The 18677-nt window shown below is 31.4% G+C and overlaps 6 protein-coding genes across 11 annotated transcripts; 3 read left to right on the top strand and 3 right to left on the bottom strand.

Moving 5' to 3' along the window:
* Positions 1-303: 303 nt before the first annotated feature.
* LOC116767199 (uncharacterized) lies at positions 304-2709 on the bottom strand. The gene is made up of 8 exons (XM_032657451.2): positions 2476-2709; positions 1974-2303; positions 1661-1825; positions 1492-1580; positions 1170-1289; positions 985-1086; positions 843-912; positions 304-768 (listed from the first exon to the last, which is right to left on the bottom strand). The coding sequence occupies exons 1-8, from the start codon at positions 2596-2598 to the stop codon at positions 598-600; spliced, it is 1170 nt and encodes a 389-aa protein (XP_032513342.1). The 5' UTR covers positions 2599-2709; the 3' UTR covers positions 304-597.
* A 224-nt stretch (positions 2710-2933) lies between these two features.
* On the top strand, positions 2934-5466 carry LOC116767273 (iron-sulfur protein NUBPL). The gene is made up of 5 exons (XM_032657559.2): positions 2934-3128; positions 3221-3392; positions 3496-3661; positions 4046-4230; positions 4497-5466. Exons 1-5 carry the CDS (start codon positions 3069-3071, stop codon positions 4865-4867), a joined length of 954 nt encoding a protein of 317 aa, XP_032513450.2. The 5' UTR covers positions 2934-3068; the 3' UTR covers positions 4868-5466.
* LOC116767358 (surfeit locus protein 4 homolog) lies at positions 5107-11026 on the bottom strand. The gene is made up of 6 exons (XM_032657680.2): positions 10870-11026; positions 10033-10194; positions 8380-8481; positions 7436-7666; positions 6845-7024; positions 5107-6256 (listed from the first exon to the last, which is right to left on the bottom strand). The coding sequence occupies exons 1-6, from the start codon at positions 10918-10920 to the stop codon at positions 6170-6172; spliced, it is 813 nt and encodes a 270-aa protein (XP_032513571.1). The 5' UTR covers positions 10921-11026; the 3' UTR covers positions 5107-6169.
* Positions 11027-11365: 339 nt separating this feature from the next.
* LOC116767443 (ubiquitin-like protein 5) lies at positions 11366-12344 on the top strand. 3 transcript variants are annotated; one of them, XM_032657800.2, is made up of 3 exons: positions 11366-11484; positions 11608-11827; positions 12234-12344. In XM_032657800.2, exons 2-3 carry the CDS (start codon positions 11650-11652, stop codon positions 12275-12277), a joined length of 222 nt encoding a protein of 73 aa, XP_032513691.1. In that variant the 5' UTR covers positions 11366-11484; positions 11608-11649; the 3' UTR covers positions 12278-12344. The 3 variants fall into 3 exon arrangements, with proteins under 3 accessions (XP_032513691.1, XP_032513771.1, XP_032513852.1); XM_032657880.2 differs by having other exon boundaries at positions 11414-11484; positions 11647-11827; XM_032657961.2 differs by having other exon boundaries at positions 11463-11566; positions 11647-11827.
* A 1070-nt stretch (positions 12345-13414) lies between these two features.
* Positions 13415-15567, top strand: LOC116768049 (pre-mRNA-splicing factor 38B). Of its 4 annotated transcripts, none has more exons than XM_032658676.2 (7): positions 13415-13596; positions 13665-13793; positions 13925-14049; positions 14250-14385; positions 14623-14836; positions 14908-14947; positions 15023-15162. In XM_032658676.2, the coding sequence occupies exons 1-6, from the start codon at positions 13581-13583 to the stop codon at positions 14921-14923; spliced, it is 636 nt and encodes a 211-aa protein (XP_032514567.1). In that variant the 5' UTR covers positions 13415-13580; the 3' UTR covers positions 14924-14947; positions 15023-15162. The 4 variants fall into 4 exon arrangements, 3 of the variants coding, with proteins under 3 accessions (XP_032514567.1, XP_061383054.1, XP_032514560.2); XM_032658669.2 differs by lacking the exon at positions 14908-14947 and adding an exon at positions 15274-15567 and having other exon boundaries at positions 13416-13596; positions 15023-15199; XR_009753557.1 differs by having other exon boundaries at positions 14623-14947; positions 15023-15132.
* Positions 15568-15887: 320 nt separating this feature from the next.
* On the bottom strand, positions 15888-18327 carry LOC116766261 (glycine--tRNA ligase). Its single transcript, XM_032656068.2, has one exon. It carries the CDS (start codon positions 18233-18235, stop codon positions 16034-16036), a length of 2202 nt encoding a protein of 733 aa, XP_032511959.2. The 5' UTR covers positions 18236-18327; the 3' UTR covers positions 15888-16033.
* Positions 18328-18677: the final 350 nt, after the last annotated feature.

The following is an 18677-nucleotide window of genomic DNA, read 5'->3' as shown; positions in this document are numbered from 1 at the left end:
AAACAATTGTCGATTTTGATAAATGTTGCCATAACATAACCATTTTCAATTTAAAAAGTAAAGAAATTAAATATATAAAATACTTTGTTACATTACTATACAGAGGTTGAAATTAATTTTTGTGTATGAGGAATTTTATAAATCTAAGCACTTTTCATCTAGTTTAATATTCTCAAACAATCTCTTATTGTAATTAAAAAATAAATAGTAATTGTTAGATCCTTTTGAATGCTTCTTTTTTGTGTTTCCTGTATTAATTATGAACACAGGAAAAAAAATTAAAAGGCAAATTAAACAAAATAATATGTCATAACTTTTATTGTATCCAAGTACATAACATGTCTATAAACTACAAGGCATTTTTACAATTATCAAAATTAACTTTACAAGCTGTAAATCATAATAGTGATCATCGACAACCATCTATATTTTTGGCTAATCATAACATGAATTGCATAGCTTCGATGGAAATATTGTTAAATAAATATAAAAAGAAAAAAACTTTAATATCAATATGACTGGTTTTAAAATAACTGAACCGCATTAGCATCATAATATCACATGGTACCTAACATGGTATGTGTTGCAATTCTAAATTCATTCTAGTACTTTATAAAATGGTGTGCATTCATTTGTGTCAGATGAAGATAAGAAAGGTGTCAAATCTGATAGGTAATTTCTAGGGATTAGACCAATAAGAAGAGCAATTTTAGCTGCAATTGGAGCCTTCTCCTCATCATCTATTATCCTGTCCTGATCTGGCATCACCTAAAATTAATAAATTATCAATCAATTAATTATTGATAAGCAACATTCGAAATTTTTATAACGTAATTACTTGCCTTATCTGCCACATGCTTCTGGATAAGTCCATCTGTGCCAACATAGAAGGTTGAAAATCCATCATACCACCTTAAAAAATTAAGAAATTAATATTATTAATATACCATAACTTTTTGAGCAATCATATAAATAGTTACTTACATTTCTTGATCTTGAAAAACCTCTTTCAGGTTCCACAACTTGTACTTCCAGAACATAAAGAATACTTTGAGACCAGATATTCCCTTGATTCTCCATCTCATACTGAAATTGTTAGACGGTCAAATGATCACTATGTCATAGAAAATAAGGTTCAATAAAAATGTATGTATTGATGAAGTATTTACCGTACTGAAGAATCTTCTGGGTGTGCTGTTATTTTTAATACTTCAAAATTAACATATGCAAATTTTATATGAGCCACTGTGCGGAGGAGCGCCACTTGTTTCACATAGTGAAATAAACCTCTGGGAAGAAGAGTAAAGAAAATGATTTAGATGACAGGAACATAAACTCTAATACAAAAATTTTATTATATAACATAATTTAACTAGGTATATATATAAATTCAAAAACTCTACATCCACTGAATGTTTCTTACAATTTTTGTAAGCATTCATTAGCTAATTATAGTGTAAATTCATCTTTCCCTTTAATATATCTACTTACACTGTAGTCACCCCTCTGATGTTATTAACAAAAATAAGATTTGGATGGTAGATAGAATAGTCCAGGGGCTTGACAAACAGCTGTGGCATCTGAAAGTATATGACAAAACAAATAAAAACTCAACTCAAACTTTACAGTTGATGAGAAATAGAAGTGAAAATTTACTTACTGTTTTCGAAAGTGAATGAAAGACTTTCATCAATTGTTCTTCACTGGGCTTTCCATCAATAGTTTTCTCCTCTGTAGGAGGTGTCGCCTGAGACGCCACTGTTGGCCCACTACAGAATGCAATGGCATCCCTCTCAAAGTCCGATAAACATGTTGGCTCTATATCCTGTAATTAATGACAATTCAAACTATAAATAAACATATAAATTAATCTAAGAAAATATAATGGTGAGTTTATTTAAAATGCCACATTAAATATTTGTATACATCTGTATGTTTGATGCAATTATGACTATAATCAACTTGTTACTTACCGCATGACATTTGGAAAAATCAACATCATTCATGCTAATGGAAGGCCTCTCATTTAAGTTATACAATGTTCTCTGTTCAACATAATCATCACTGGTGAGGCCCAATGTCTTCATACCATCTGAGTAGTAGTTGAAATAATGTTCTATATTATCATTATTTTCCCTTCCATCTGTACTGTCTATGAAGGTTAGTTTTGACTTTTCGTTCGAGTTTCGAGTTAGGTAACTATTGACAATTGTAACCTCTTGGACGTGAATATCATCAATAAAGTTTTCCGACGAATATTTCGGTGCTAGTTGACAACTAGATATGCGTCTGCTACTGAGAAACTGAAAATGTTTGATTGATTAACGGAGATTAGTAATATTGCGAGAACCAATCGTAGGATATAACTATAATTGAAAATAATAATCATAACCTCTTAAAGTTATCCCCATAATGTTAAAATTTTAATAAACATAGCCGTAACGACATATTAATTCTAGTTGGGAGAATACTCACGTCTTCTAGAAATTGTGTTCGTTCGGGTATTTTTCGGGTTAGGCGATTTGAATGTTTCGTTGATGTTACGATGCCATTTATAGGCAAAATCTTATGTGAAAATGTGCGCAAACAAATGGCCATTTTTACACAAATACAAATTTCCTTCTATCAACAGAAACCAACATACAAATTCGAAATTTTTGCACTATTAGAACATATAATAATATCACTCACACCGCACATGACAGTTGCGTTTTGTTATCAATTATTATAATTTTTTTCGCATCAGCTTAGGCAGTTACACGTGAAAATATAAAAAGTAAGTCATATATTTCAATGTTATTAATATATCACTTTAGTTAAGATAATTTTTAATTTTATATATATCATAAAAAAGTACTCGTAGTCACTATAGTACCGCCTAAATCTAAGTAAAATATTGGTATCGTAGCAGTCTGTCACATTTGACAAATATCAGCTGTTATTGTATTTCAGGAAAGAAGATCATCGAAGTAGTTGTTTAATTATTAAGAGAATTAAGTGCACCAATTAGATCGATTTTATTACAAATTAAAGTATACTGAGTATTAAAAGCCGATTTTTAATATATCATGAATATTCAGCGTGTTATATCGAGAGTGCACGGTCTTTTTCTTTCACATTTTAATGTGGTTTGTGTATATTTTTTCTTAATGCCTATTATAATGATATTTAACGAATTTTTTTCTCACATATTGATTTTGTGTACATAAATCTTTTATAGAATCAACCCAGCTGCTTTGCACTTAGACATTACAGCAGTAAAAGTGATATTAATGAGCACAGAGCAAAAGTTATGGCCAAAGGACTACCAGAAAAAAAGCCTCTTCCAGGAGTTAAGAGTATAATTCTTGTGGCTTCTGGGAAGGGGGGAGTGGGAAAGACTACAACTGCTGGTATGCATAAAGAGATATTGTTTTGTCATACACAAATCAATGTTTCTTTTTGACGTCATATAGAAATGAAATAATTTATACAGAATCTGCAATCTATTTGTAGTGAATCTCGCATGTGCTATGAAAGTAATTGAGCCAGACAAAGAAATAGGTCTGTTGGATGCGGATGTATTTGGGCCATCAGTTCCGCTAATGATGAACATAACTGGAGAGCCCATGTTAAATGATGAGAACCTTATTGAACCACTGTTAAATTACGGTGTTAAATGGTATGTTCATTGATTTTTAATATATATGTTACAAAATTACTTCCAAAAAGTTAACAGATAAGTTTATTCTCTTCCCTTATTAAAGACACTAGATTTTTTTTATAAAATTGATGTTATGGATATAATAGAAAGGAAACATGTTTTTAATATAAATATAATATCTAATTACAATACATACTGTAATATATAATTATATATCTTTTGTCTTTTATATTTTGCAACCAACTCTATACAACTGTCATAACAACACAATGATCAGGAGAAATCTCATCTTGTTTGAACTCTTGTAGCCTTAAGAAGTCTATCACAGCTAAATAAGTAACGATATAAGGTAGGCTATGTATTACTATGAGAATTAAATCCAAAAATTTTGACTATTTAAAGCATGTCGATGGGGTTGCTAGTGTCTGGTGAAAACGCGGTGGTTTGGCGCGGGTTGATGGTGATGCAGGCGTTGGAGCGCCTCACTCGACACGTGGCGTGGGGTCCACTCGACTGTCTCGTGGTGGACACGCCGCCCGGAACCGGAGATACTCATCTATCGCTCGCCCAGAACCTCCCCATCGATGGTATGAAATTTATACTTCCACTGAATACAACAATATTAATATTGAAACCGATTTCTCATAACTAAATAATTCTACTAACTGTGATTTGAAATCATATAGTAAGAAAGTTTTTCACATTTTTTTGTTGTAATATCAAGTTCAATACGAAAGATTAAAACTAATTTTATAATTCTACATCAAAAATCTTTGGAAAGGTGTTATCGTTTTATTTTAGTAGTTAATAATATAAAATTCGCCTATATAATATTTTTTTTCTATTATTCCAGGTGCTTTGGTAGTCACTACTCCGCAATCTGCAGCGCTGCAGGTGACGAAGAGAGGCGTGAACATGTTCGAAAAACTTAAAATACCAATCGTCGGTCTGGTAGAAAACATGTCGCACGCCATGTGCAGCAAGTGCGGGACCAAAAATTTTGTGTTCGGAAACGAAACTAAGCAATCGGCGGATCAAATGGGACTTGAAATTATTGAGAGCTTTGAAGTTGACGCGAATATGTCTGAATGTATAAACAGCGGTAAACCGGCCATATACGCCCTAGCAGACAGCATACACGCAGAGAAATATAGACAGTTAGCAAATAAAGTTTTTAAATATATATCAGATAAGGATAAGGAAGCGAAAGCGACCAAACAGTAGTCTCACAGAAAACATCTACAAAGTAGTTTGTTGAATTTGTTTATTTTTAATATTTTACAATAAATGTTATATAAAAGATGTTGTCTGACTTAAAAATAACATAACATCATGGCAAACCTCACGTCCTCAAACAGACAAAAATAAGCTAGAGGAAAGTAAACGACAATATCAATGACATATAAAAAAATGTAATAAAGATCCGGATAACATCACTAGTGGATAATAGAAATAAATAAAAATACTATAAAAATATTTTATTATTATTATTCTTTTGTCTTTTAAAATATATTATTTTAAAGTAATAAAATTTTAAGGAAAGTCATATAAGAAATCACTCATTCGTCACGTGCTGTTATTGAATATATAAAAAAACGGTCCACATGATACCAATACCAACGGTCAGTCGACGAGTACAATCTGATACTGGCGTGTATGTACTATATATTTCATTGATTGGAATGGTCGCTTGAAGTCGATAAACATCTTTTTATCGGAAGAACGGATATTGTTAATTTAATAAATGTGATTCCATGTAGCAGGTTTGTATAGTATCTAATGACAAAGGACAAAGCAACAAACATGATATTTGAACTCCTAGAGCGGGTTTCAAAAAAGAATTTAAATTTCGAATTCCTCAAACAAAAAAAAAACATTCCAAGGAAATGAGGATTGTGTAAAGTGTCAACAGAGGGAAGTATTTTAAATAATGGTTGCATTGTCACGACAGTCATCCTTTTTGATAACTTTCACAGAATAATGTCATTCGATAAGTACATTGTTGGCATAATATTATGAAGACATTTACATCATACGTATATAACATGTGAATTTAAAAAAAAAACAGTGACTATAAAATACGCGTAAGTCATAAATTCTTAAGAAAGACTAGCAAAGTAACATGCTATAGAAGATATTATGAATTTAACATGCTGTAACCAAAAACCTTATTGCAACAATAAAAAAATAAAACATTTGTGCGAAGCTTCAACAAATTACAATTGAAATAGAAAAGTTGATCGACATAACTCTACTAGCTCAGTAGGTGCAAGAAATTCATTACAACAACAATATAGTATTTAATATTCAGCCACATTTTATGATTCCAATCACAATTATATTTTTTTTAACACATGATCACTGTTACTGTACAATGAGAAGGCACTTGACATACTGCCAACATGTCATACAGAGGGCTTTATTAAATCAGTTATGTATCCAATTAATGTTAAGAAGGTATCCAGTGTTCCGTTCAATCACCTAGCTACAACACATATAACACATCAGTAATGTCCACCTCTGGTGTTACCACCGTTTCTTGTGCTCGTCCATACTGACACCTCCTGGGCCCAGGTAGACTATCATCAGGAGACCTCCAATCACTGACAGTGTCTGAAACAATGACGTAAAGTTATGAATATCAAATACAGTACGAAGTTTGACCATATATGACCATACCATGAAGGTTTCAAGCTTATATAATAATGATAAAATTAATAAATTCTATTTTATAGAAAAAATATTTTTTAAATAAAGAATTGTATTTCAATATGTTTCTATTTGAATTTATAAATAAAGTAATGTCGTCTATTGTGATATATAAAGTTGATTCTAGACAGGCAAAATAAAAAAAATATTTACATAAATTAATTTAAATAATTGTGTACATTTAATTGCTATTTTGGGGATATTGGGATCTTAATTACTACATACATAATATATTGGAAATAATAACATTATTTTTAAATTCTCCAATGGAAGGAAAACCGAACGATGGTTCATATATATTTTGTGTTAAACCACATGTCAAAGAGCCTGTAAGATGGTATTGAAATAAGAAACGAGAACCTAAAACATTACAGGGAAAGATTCTATTCGTTTGAGTGTAATTTTGTTTCCTTTCCATGATGTATATATAAAACTCACTCACTTAATTATGATAAAATGATGTTTTAATACAGACTATTGATTATTAATTACCTGGAAGAAGTCATATTTGAGGAAGTCCCGGAGAGGTTTGTATGAAGGCACCGACCACCATGCGTTGTGGTAGAGATTGAGTACCGACAGCACCAACACTAGAAGTAATGCTGATAGCTTGGTTCGATAACCGACTGTTACCAGAATCATAAGAACTGAACCCAGCAGGTCTTGAACAATCTGAGGAATATGAGTCACTCTTAATAAATGTACCTTCATTTCTATTAAATTTCATTGCAATTTTATCAGAACTTATTACATGTTTTATTGATGATTTTATTGATGAATAATTAAAATGTCTCATGCATAATGTAGCAGATGTCAACACCCACACTAGTCTCATGAGAATATAATTAATTACGACAATATAACAAAATCATATTCAATGTTTACGCAAAAGCTTTAAGAATTAAACATTTTTTTATAAATAGTGCATCCCTTTATGTCAAGTTGATTAGATTAAAAAAAAAAATAGTCGAATTCAAATCAAGAAAAATTAATTACTAATTTGAGTTATTGAATTGAATGTCAAAAAATTAATCCTGGATTATTAAAAAAAATATATAAGATGAAGAGGTTAAAGCCACTAACCTGTAAGAATGACACCTCAAATCGCAGCAGCGTTATGAACATAAACGCCAAAAGTATCCTTCCAGCGAGTTGTAAATAAGTCTTGGGTTTATTCTCTCCCAAAGAAGGTACACCAGCGAACAGACTGCGACCCTCGGCCCGAGCCTCCGCCAGTACCAACAGCAGGGCTCCGATCAGGGCCAAGTTACGGAACAGGAATTGCATGTCCCATAGTATGCTGTACGCGAACGTCTGCAACGATTATTGGATAACATGACTCATCATAAAATTTAAAAAATAATAATTAATGAACTGGTTATAACCGGTTTTCATTTGATAACCAGCGTCAGTGTAACGTAATACGCGCGGTTTATGATAATTTTTGAAAAGCGAACAATGAAGCACGTCTTATAATCTTAATAAAATGATATTAAGAAATTAATTAAGTTATCGTTGCTACTGTTGAAGGAAATAACTTATAATCGATAAAATATTGATAAAACACGACATTATTGCATAACGTGATTAGTTACACACATGTATTTAACTTAAACAAGATAAGCAACTAAAGAAATAGATTGTTTATATTAATAAATTAAAATCGGTAGAACTCTGTTCTTCTGGCCTTAAAATACACATGAAACTATAGTAACCAAAAACTTTGTAAGCCCTTTCAATTATTTCTAATAATTACTCGTGTATAGTTAGTGCGCATTTGGCTATGAATATACAATGAGCACTTAATTAAACATGTGCGACCGAATTTGGGAAATATAGAAATAATTCAAGGATTGTGTGCCAAGTTTGAACAAAACATAACAATCAATTATGCCTTTATTATTGTTTAAGAGACGTACGGAATTTCTTTTTAACTTTCACTTCCGTTGAACGCTCTCCAACCTTCAAGAGGTTACTTAGAGTTGGTTACACACTCGAAGAGGACGGTTGAATTAAATAATAAATACCTGTAGAACGACAATGAAGAACAGAATCCCGCAAGCTATGTCCGCTTTCAGTCTTCCTAGCACCATGACACATCCGCCCAGCTGACCTACTAAGTTTACTATCTGAAAGAAATACACGATTATAATTAAACTAAGAGGCTTTTAACGTTAACTTTTCAATTTATATTTAGTGATTTTTATTTTATTTTCTTATGCACGGAATTCTGCAACTGAATTATATATTTATTCCGATTACAAAACGTATTTCATCTTAATTTTGTGACAATATTGTGTTGTTGATATAGTTCTTTAAACTCTTATATCCATTATCTAGAATGATATTGATGAAGAAAGAAATGGAGGCCTCGCACAAAAGACGTCCACTAATATAAAACGGATGTAACGTATCGCAATACAGTTACTATAATTAAGAAAATCGTAATATATTACGTACAAGAGAATTTTTGAGGCTTAAAGTTGGTTACTTCAAAATTCAATCCACATTTAAAACACAAAAAAAACCTGACAGACAGTGTTATTTACATAAAAAATATTTGCTCTTCCACTATACTTAATAACGTGAGTTTTTTGTTGATAACATTTTTAACACTAGTTTTAAGTCATTCACAGTAGAAAAACATCCATTCTGTTAGTATAATATGAACATATACGAAACTACATAAAATTATGTCGACGTTATCGTTTTACTATTGGTTGCAAAACAGCTATAAATACGCCATGTTTAAAAATATATAATAATTAAAAGTACATAATTTGATAAAATTCAAATATTCAATATTATAATATTAAGCATTATAGTGATGAAAAAAAAATATATATAAATTAATACCAGTAAAACAGGCATTTAAAAAAAATCATTTATAAAAAAAAATGTTTCTAATTTCTATGCTACAACTATCGCCGAGCGTTATGTGATCCACTTCATGAATAGAAAGGACAAGTGAAACTTTCACTTTACCAAGACCAAAATATCAAGAATTCTTATTAATTTTGTATGATAGATAAAACATATTTTGACTAATTTTTTTTTTATACAAATACGTAATTTTTTTTATACAGCCAAACTAACTCATTTACTTTTGAATTAACATTTTATGTTATCATTGAATATTAAATAGATATAGAAATACAATTAAATTGAAAATAGCAAAGTGAATTTTTTTTTTCATTATTAAGTATTCACAGTAATTAAAAACTTGTTAGTGGCCTCAAATGGTTTTCAATTATTCTAATGGAGCAGTTAGGATTGATAAGACCTTTTATATACAATATGATAAATACATGTTCACTGATAAATGACAGGTCAAGAAATTAAGTGTTTCAATGTGGTTGTAATAATTTATCACATAATTTGACACTGAATGAAGCCATAGACAACTTAAGCAGGTTTTAATGACAAGTGTCATATGTCATAATGAAAAAAATATTCAGCCAAGCTAAACTTTCACATTTCTATTTTAACACAAATATCCTAAATAAGAAACATATATTTTATAAGATACAAATAAACTTGTACATATATTGTTTATTAATTTATATTATATTTCAATCATAATTATGTACTCAAACTTTTAAAACCTAATTTTTAAGTTCAAACAAAGTATGGACAAAATTCATATATATATTTTCCTTATTTATTTTCATTAAACTTACCACAAAAACTGTTGCTAAGAATTTTCCACAGCCCCAAGACAAATCCATATAATCTCTCTGTTCCGACCATTGAAACCACATTCTCAGTCCATCCTCAAGAAATGTGGATATAAGACATAGTCTTGCTACTGTTGGTAATACATGCTTGCATTTTCTTATAACCTAATAACAGAATAAATTAATATTAAAACATTATACTATAAGTATGCTCATTAAGTATTTTTCTTTTTTACATAATGGAACTCATTATTAATTATTTTTTTTAGGAAATTAATGCAATTTCCTTAGTATATTGTATGATAAATATATAAACAATAATTATAATATTTGAATTGATTGAGTTATAAATGGGAATAAGGAAATTTTATATTATAAGTTTATGTTATCAAAATTATGATGCCTAATAAATTTGTGTAAAGAAATAATTGAACTTATAAACATTTTGTAGATGTAAATTATAGTTGAGTTATATAGTATATTCACATTAAATAAAAAAATAATACAATTGTAAAAAGATGACAGAGAAGTTCTAGATTATATTATTTCATAAGACAAATAATAAGTAAAATTACATGAATGTTAAAGTTTCATAGTAAAGTTTCCATGAAGAACTTGGGGTCACAACTATTTATTTTGTATAGTAAAATACTTTGAATTTATTTTTCCGTGATGATAATAATATCAACAATGAATCGGATAAAATTAAAAATACTTTTGGAAGCGCCAACGAGAATTACAAGTTCGGTGACGTGACAAAACCAGTGTAGTAAGTGCTTAAATAAACCTTTTTGACAAATTAATATATATAGAAACATTAATAAGGATATAATAATATACCTGATCTGCAACGTCTTCAGCCGTTGAGATATATTCATTAGGAATTTGCATTTTCTTACAAATCCCTTAACACTATCACTTATACAAAATTTCACTGTCGTCAGACTTACTGTCGGTCTTCGAGTGATGTGTAGACAGTTGGATCTACTTCCTGTTCAAGACTATTACTTAATTTTCACTACGTAACGATCATTGACAGTCCGACTTAATGAATTATTAAGTAATGTTACCTTATATATTTAATTAGAATTGTATATAAGAAAAACTTTAAACGACGTTATTTTAATAAAATTTAAAAAAAAGGAGTATATTTATTTAGCCTTTGACAAAGGCAATGTCAAATAAGAATTTGACATTAGCTTTTAAAAACATAAACCTACTTTATCGTTTCTTTCAAAATATTAGTAAAAAAAATATAATACTTTATAAAAACTAGAAAATGTGATTTAATAAATAATAAAAAAATCATTAATTTTTAAGCATTCCCGACAATTTCCTTTTTATATATAGTGTCACAACTTTAAACAATTTTTGTTTGTCAACAGTCAAAGTCAAAATCTCAGAATTCAGAACTCAAACTGACAACTCCATTCGGATTTCGCATGTCAAGACTCGGTCGGTATTAAGACCTCGCTATTTATTATTTTAAGTTTTAAAGATATTGATATTTACATTAACGAAAACTTTTCTTTGCTTAGTAATTAATGTTTATTAAATTGTTTTAATATTTTTTTACAGCATATTATACAAAAAGTAATTCAACCTATATATTTATAGAATATGCTAGAAGTAACTTGCAACGATCGTTTAGGAAAGAAAGTAAGGGTAAAATGCAACCCAGATGACACCGTGGGTGATCTAAAGAAGCTTATAGCAGCACAAACTGGTACACGATATGATAAGATCGTTTTAAAGAAATGGTACACAGTCTTCAAAGATCACATCAAGTTATCAGATTGTATCCTTTACAAAATAGACAAACTATATTTAAGAAACTTAGTTTTGTCGAAATTACAATTGATAGGTGTGTATATTGCGAAATTAATGAATATTTTAATTAAAAAACCGTGTCTGTCTTACAAAAGACAACCTTAAATACTTCCAATCCTTGTAATTATTTATCTCCATGACTAATATTTAAAACAATAAAATTATTTGCTCCTTTTTCAAAATTGTGATTACTTTGAATAACAAACAATAGTTAAGAAAAGCAAGTAAACTATAAATACATGTTTATTTTAATGTAGAAAATTTTTGTTGTTATAAATTTAATGTGTGCAAGTTTGAATTTATTTTCATAGTTCCCAAGAGAAAATAGTATTTTTTTCTATTTGTTCTCATACATTTCCTTAATATACACCCAGATGAGATTCACGACGGCATGAACTTGGAACTCTACTACCAGTGATTTACTGATTTTCTTTTTAAGTTATTGATAATGTATAATAAGAATAAATATATGTTGATAAACTACACTTCATCTTTTCATATCTTCATATTAATGTAGAATTTCTTGTTTATAAATTGGACCGGAATGTGCTTGAATATTTTTCCATCCAATGGTAATTGAAAACCAACTCACTATCTTAGAAAAAGCTTATATACTTTTGCCTTGAAGAAATGTAAATTTTTAGTGGAAGGAAACACAGACATATGTATGCATGAGGAAGCATATCCCTTCTCCTCGATATGAGGGACAAAAGCATTGACACCCACCATGCATCTAGTCATTCAAATATGTTAAAAAAAGGACTTAATTTATGCCACTCCTAAACATATTCGCTTTAGTCCTGTAGCCTATAGAATATTGAGAGACCGACTACTTCATGCCTGGTTAAGATGACTAGATTTGATATAAACAAGATGAGGACATTATAAGTGTTTCTAATCTTTCCACGGAAACCAAACCTGTGAAGTGATATATGGCAACACCTGCCCAAATATGAAAACAATTTTGAAAACACAAACTGACTTGCACTTTTTAATCTACCTTACTGATTTAGGATGAGACTGTTTCGCGTTTCTATTGCAAAGTCAGCTTTAAAAAAAAATTATGGTACTAATAGACAACTTACTTGAAAAACTTTAAAAAATACTGTTTGCAGAGCAATGGGATCTCTTTAAATTTTTAATTCATTCATGAAAGTTAAAATTAACGGCGAAATAAAGGCTTTATTTTAAACATTGAATACTGTGACATATATAAATAGGTTTTGATAATTTAAGTAAAATTATAATTTAATTAATTATTCAACCTATAGAATCTATAGATTGACAAATTAATTAAATTTTATTAGTAACATCTATAGTATAGATGGTACTAATAAAATAAATTCATAAAATTATAAAATTGCATATAATTATAAATACTTTCAAGTACTTTCATGATTTTCAACATTTGATCATATTATTGTTTCTGAGTCTTAACCTAACAGCTAAAAAATAAAAAATAAAAAATTAATAATTTTATGGCACTATTCAAATCGACAATAAATACTTTATCATATAAGTTTTAACTCACTGGCTGGAAATTGAAATGCCATACCTAGCAACATTATTCAAAATGTCGTTTGTGCACGTCATATATTTTGCATATACGAAAGCACGCTCTTCGTAATTTAATTGTAGGGGTAGCTGTTTTGGTGGCATATTTTAAGAATTGTTATTTGCGACTAGTTTAATTGATGCGATAAGTATTATATTAAGTAAAAATGAGTGAAATTGAAGGTATGACGTGACCCTAATTATGTCTGACGCTTTATGATACAAAATCTTAAAAAGATTCCGTATTACAGATTACAATCAACAGAAACCAGGAAAAACAAGCAAGCAGCATAACATATTACCAATATGGGGTAATGAGCAGACTATGAATCTGAATCCTTTAATATTAGCGAATATTCAAGGTTCTAGCTACTTCAAAGGTAGGTAAGCAAACAAAACATCGCACAGGAGTATAAAATATAACCGTTATCCTTAATTTCGTTTTTACTTTGATCATTACTTGCGGTTCCCTTTTAATAATTGTAATAGTAAAGTGTGCTATTGTCTCCAGTGCATCTGTTCAAGTTGAAAACATATCACGAGGTTGTTGACGAGATCTACTACCAGGTGAAACACCTCGAGCCTTGGGAGCGTGGAAGCCGGAAGACTGCCGGCCAGACGGGCATGTGTGGCGGCGTGAGTATGTTATTGACAGTGACTACTTAATATCTGCACTTACCACATACCATCTATAGTCATGTACATTAGAATTGTTACAATTTTTTAATTTTGTACATTTTCCGTGAATTAATAACATATTAATTTCGTTTATTGACTAAGTCTTGTCCAATTTAATGTATTCTATATAAGGCTTGTTTAATTTTTTTTACTTCTAGGTTAGAGGGGTAGGTGCAGGGGGCATTGTTTCTACAGCTTTCTGTCTTCTCTACAAGTTATATACACTGCGGCTAACTCGCAAGCAAGTCAATGGTCTTCTGCAGCACACAGATTCGCCATACATTAGAGCACTTGGTAGGTATGACTTTTGGCAATATGCTTATTTTAATAATTAAGTGCTATTATTTGTATTTATAGAGAAATTATTTGTATATGTTTGGCCAATGAAGAAGTTGCATTGTTAAAATAATACGATAACTGAATAAGCATTAAAAATTTTTTTTTTGCATCTTTTTTTACACAAGATTTATTTACTACCTATATTCATCTATTGTACATATAGTGAAAATGTACTACACCAACATTTTTCAGGTTTTATGTACATACGCTACACACAGCCTCCAGCTGACTTGTTTGACTGGTATGTCGACTACCTGGATGATGAAGAGGAGGTTGACCCCCGTGCTGGAGGTGGGGGCTCTACTACCATAGGCGCTCTTGTGAGACAAATGCTTATCAAGTTGGACTGGTTCAGCACCCTGTTCCCCAGGATACCTGTACCCATCCAAAAGCAGATAGAACAGAAGTACGTGCATTTCAATAGTTTGGTCATGAATTGCGTCTTGTCATAATCACTCAAATGATTGTATGTTCAAGGCTGCAGCTATGCTGATTGAAGAGTCTGGAGTTCTTCAATGTAATTGAGGCTATTTTGAGTAGAATTTTCGAATGTGTATGACGTTGTATTTAGTATAACAATATTATGATGCAGGTTAGCAGAGCATAATAGACAGAGCAATGCCAGCAAGCCCAGCAACTACCGGGGAGCTATAGGCAACGGTAATAATAGTAGTGCTAGTAGCGCCGGTAACTACAACACGGGCCGCACGGAGTCAGACCGCCGCGAGCACGACGACAGGGACAGGCGTGATTATGGAGAAGCTGAGAAGTAAATCTTTAATCTATGTAAATGGTTTTTAGTATACTCTACTTATTTTGTAATTTACTTATTTCCATTTTTAGATATTCAAAAGATAGACCAGTGAGACGCGACGACAGGGATCGGGAGCGTGAGAGAGACAGGGATCGTGAACGAGATCGCGATCGTGATAAGGAGAGGCGGGATCGTGATCGGGTTCGTGAACGTCACCGTGACCGATCACGTTCACGAGACCGTCGTGATCGGTCCCGCGAGCGACCACGTCACAGGTCACGCTCGAGAGATCGCCGCCACAGATAATGCAACATCTGTACCTCTAATTGTTTTACAATTTCTGTATTTGACAATTATTATTAATTAAAATAGTAATAATGTTATTTTGGTTTTATTCTAATGGACAAATTGTTTTATCTAGGTTAAGGGATAGCTTAATGTACAGAACACATATGTATATCGTTATTGATGTCCAGCATCTTATTGCTAAAAGATAAATTTTTTCATGAATTATTTATCGGAGAAACAATCCTGAATCAATGAAACAGGAACACACTTAAAATTCCTTTCTTCTCAACTCTTAGTCATAAGCGATAACCAATAAAGCAATAAATATATGAAAACAGCATCTTCCTTAAAACATAAAAATATATGTAAATTATTCTAAATGGTAAATTATTATTACTCAAGGAAAAAAGCAAAGCATGATATAATACTTTATTTTCCTCAATTCAAGCTTAAAGTTAAATAAAATAAATACGAGTTTCAATTAAGAGTGCTTTCATTTGCGTCAACGGAACAGTTGAGCTAACATAATCGTACTGTTTTCTGCTACGTCAATAATAAAATTTACGCAGCAGCGCCTTTAGCATTTTCTTGTTGTTCAAATTTGGGATATTTTTCTTCCACGTCTGACCATGAAATTTTATTGTTGGCAAGATCTCTCACAATATGTGATACATTGGCTAGTGGTAGGCGGACTTGTCCCATGCTATCTCTTTCTCTCAATGTAACGGTGTGAGGTTCCTTCATAGTGTCAAAGTCGACAGTAATCGCATAGGGTACACCTAACTCGTCAGTTCTAGCGTATCTCCTACCAATGGAACCAGATGAGTCATCAACTTTATGAGACACATCTACCGATGTAAGATCCTGAGATAATTCTCTAACAAATTGGGTGAATTCAGAATTACCACTTAGTGGTAGAACGGCACACTTCATTGGAGCCACTGAAGCTGGCAGCGAGAAGTATGTTCTTTGCTCATCTCCTTCCCTCATCTTGAAGTTATGTTCAAGGACGCTGTACAGAATTCTTCCAATACCAAAGGATGGTTCTATCACACTTGGAATAATTTCTTCAACATGAATAGTCTTTTGACTCTTCCTTACACTCACCAGGTTCGGGTTGAGTTTAAACTCACCAGCTGAAGTAGCAAGAGTGTACTCTCCATCAGTTTCCATTAAACTCTGTAATTCTTCAAGGGCTGCAGTATCCAAAGAGGCTAAGGCTTCATTTATTACTTTTGCATCTTTTTTAAATTCTTTTCCTATTGCAGCTTTATTAGCAACAGCCTCCACAACTTCAACTTGCTTGGGAGCTGGTAGTTTTTTCTCAGCAGCTAATCTTATACCGGTAGCTTTAGAGTGTTGAGTTAAGTCGTAAGCTGATCTATCTGCACAGCCTACACATTCCACCCAGCCGTAACTGGTCAAACATTCTGCGTCCCAACAGTCACAAGCATAATGTGCCATTTCATTGCCCATGTGCTGTCTAAACCTTAGTTTCTTTGGATCAATGCCAATGGCTAACATGTATAAATTAATTCTTGCCATGAAGTATCCCAAGCTCTCGTTATTTACAATGCCTTGAGACACTGCATCTCCAATGGTCATGATTTGAGCAGCCTTGCCTTGTTCTTGGCTATCTGCTGAGTATAATAACATTTGTATGTCTTTAACAGATTCAAACTTAGGGTGATCTTTTGAATCACAGAAATGTTCTATTTCACACATGGTGAATTCTCTTACTCTTAGAAGACCAGACCTCGGTGATATTTCATTCCTAAAGGAGTTGCCAATCTGTGCAGCAGCAAATGGTAATCTGCCTTGGTTAAATTCTAAAAGACGTTTAAAGTTTACAAAAATGCCTTGTGCTGTTTCAGGTCTCAGGAAGCCCTTTACTAAGCCAGAAGGTCCTATTTGAGTGTTAAACATAAGATTGAATTCGATAGGTGGAGTCAATTCATTGCCACTAACAGGTGACTTCATATCAAACCTCTTCATCAAGGCTGACATTTCATCGGCATTCATCCCATCAAGCTTAATGAGAATATCCTCTATTTCTGCCTTTAACTCTGATTTTGCATTCTTTTCACTCTTTATTTTTTCCAAGTGGGCTTTAATGAGGTGATCCAATCGGAAACATTCACCAGTTTTGACATCTTTAGTCATAAGGTCAGCAAACCTTTCTACATGCCCTGATGCTTTTAATACAGGCTCAGGTGTTAAGATAGAACAGTCTACTTCTAACATTTGTTCTTGTAAAATAAAGAACTTCCTCCATAATTGTATCATGTTACTTTTAAGAGCACAGCCCATTGGACCGAAATCAAATTGACCGGTGATCCCACCATAAATAGCAAATGACTGGTCATAAAAAAATCGACGCTTAATAAGATCTTCCATTTTCGCGCGATCAAACAGTTCTTCAGCGGGTGTTAAACTTAATTCTTTGTCTTCTAAAATTTTCTTTCTAGCCTTTAACTCAGCGACGGCTTTCTTAATGTCAATTTCCGGTGCTTTCTCCTGTTTTAATTTTCTTACCAGATCACCTTGTTCTTTCACGCTAGAGCGCAGTGGAGCCAGAATTTCTTCTATTTTTGGATCAGCCATTATAATATCGTATAGAGGAGAAGGAATTTTAATTTTTCGATGAAGTTTATTGCTACCCCAATGCGGATTATTGTGCGAAAATTTGATCTGTGTTAATATAGGTGTAAAATTTTTACTAAAGAGACTACCTTTATAAACTAAATTTAAGATGATTTTCATTTAAATAATCTAACCATAAGGTTTCTACTATGTATTCTGAATTAAACTTAAATCACTTGCTCGCGTGGAGATGATGAAACTTTGATGTCAGCATCTACTTGTCATATGTCATATTTTAACTAAGAATTTCTAAACGAAACTTTTTCTTTTAGGAAAACACTTGGGAGTAGATATTATATTTAATCTTTTTTACATACCATTTAAAAAAAATTGGAAAAGTAAAATTTCGAAAAAAACCTGAACTTAAAAAAAAACTAACTTACATATTAATTAATAGTATTATAAATTATTTCAAAAATTTTTAGTAAATATAATTAAAATAAATTTGTATTAATTCGAGGTTAACTGTGGATATTAATTATTAGGTATAATAATTTATGTTTCCTACGAACCATTAAAAAAATTATGTACCGCTCTAAAACTTATGCCTTATTTTTAGTTT

This window comes from Danaus plexippus (genome assembly GCF_018135715.1).
Source record: "Danaus plexippus chromosome 3 unlocalized genomic scaffold, MEX_DaPlex mxdp_34, whole genome shotgun sequence".
In the NCBI taxonomy this organism is placed as follows: domain Eukaryota; kingdom Metazoa; phylum Arthropoda; class Insecta; order Lepidoptera; family Nymphalidae; genus Danaus; species Danaus plexippus.
Note: the sequence above shows the minus strand (reverse complement) of the source record. Positions and strands in the feature narration are given on the sequence as shown.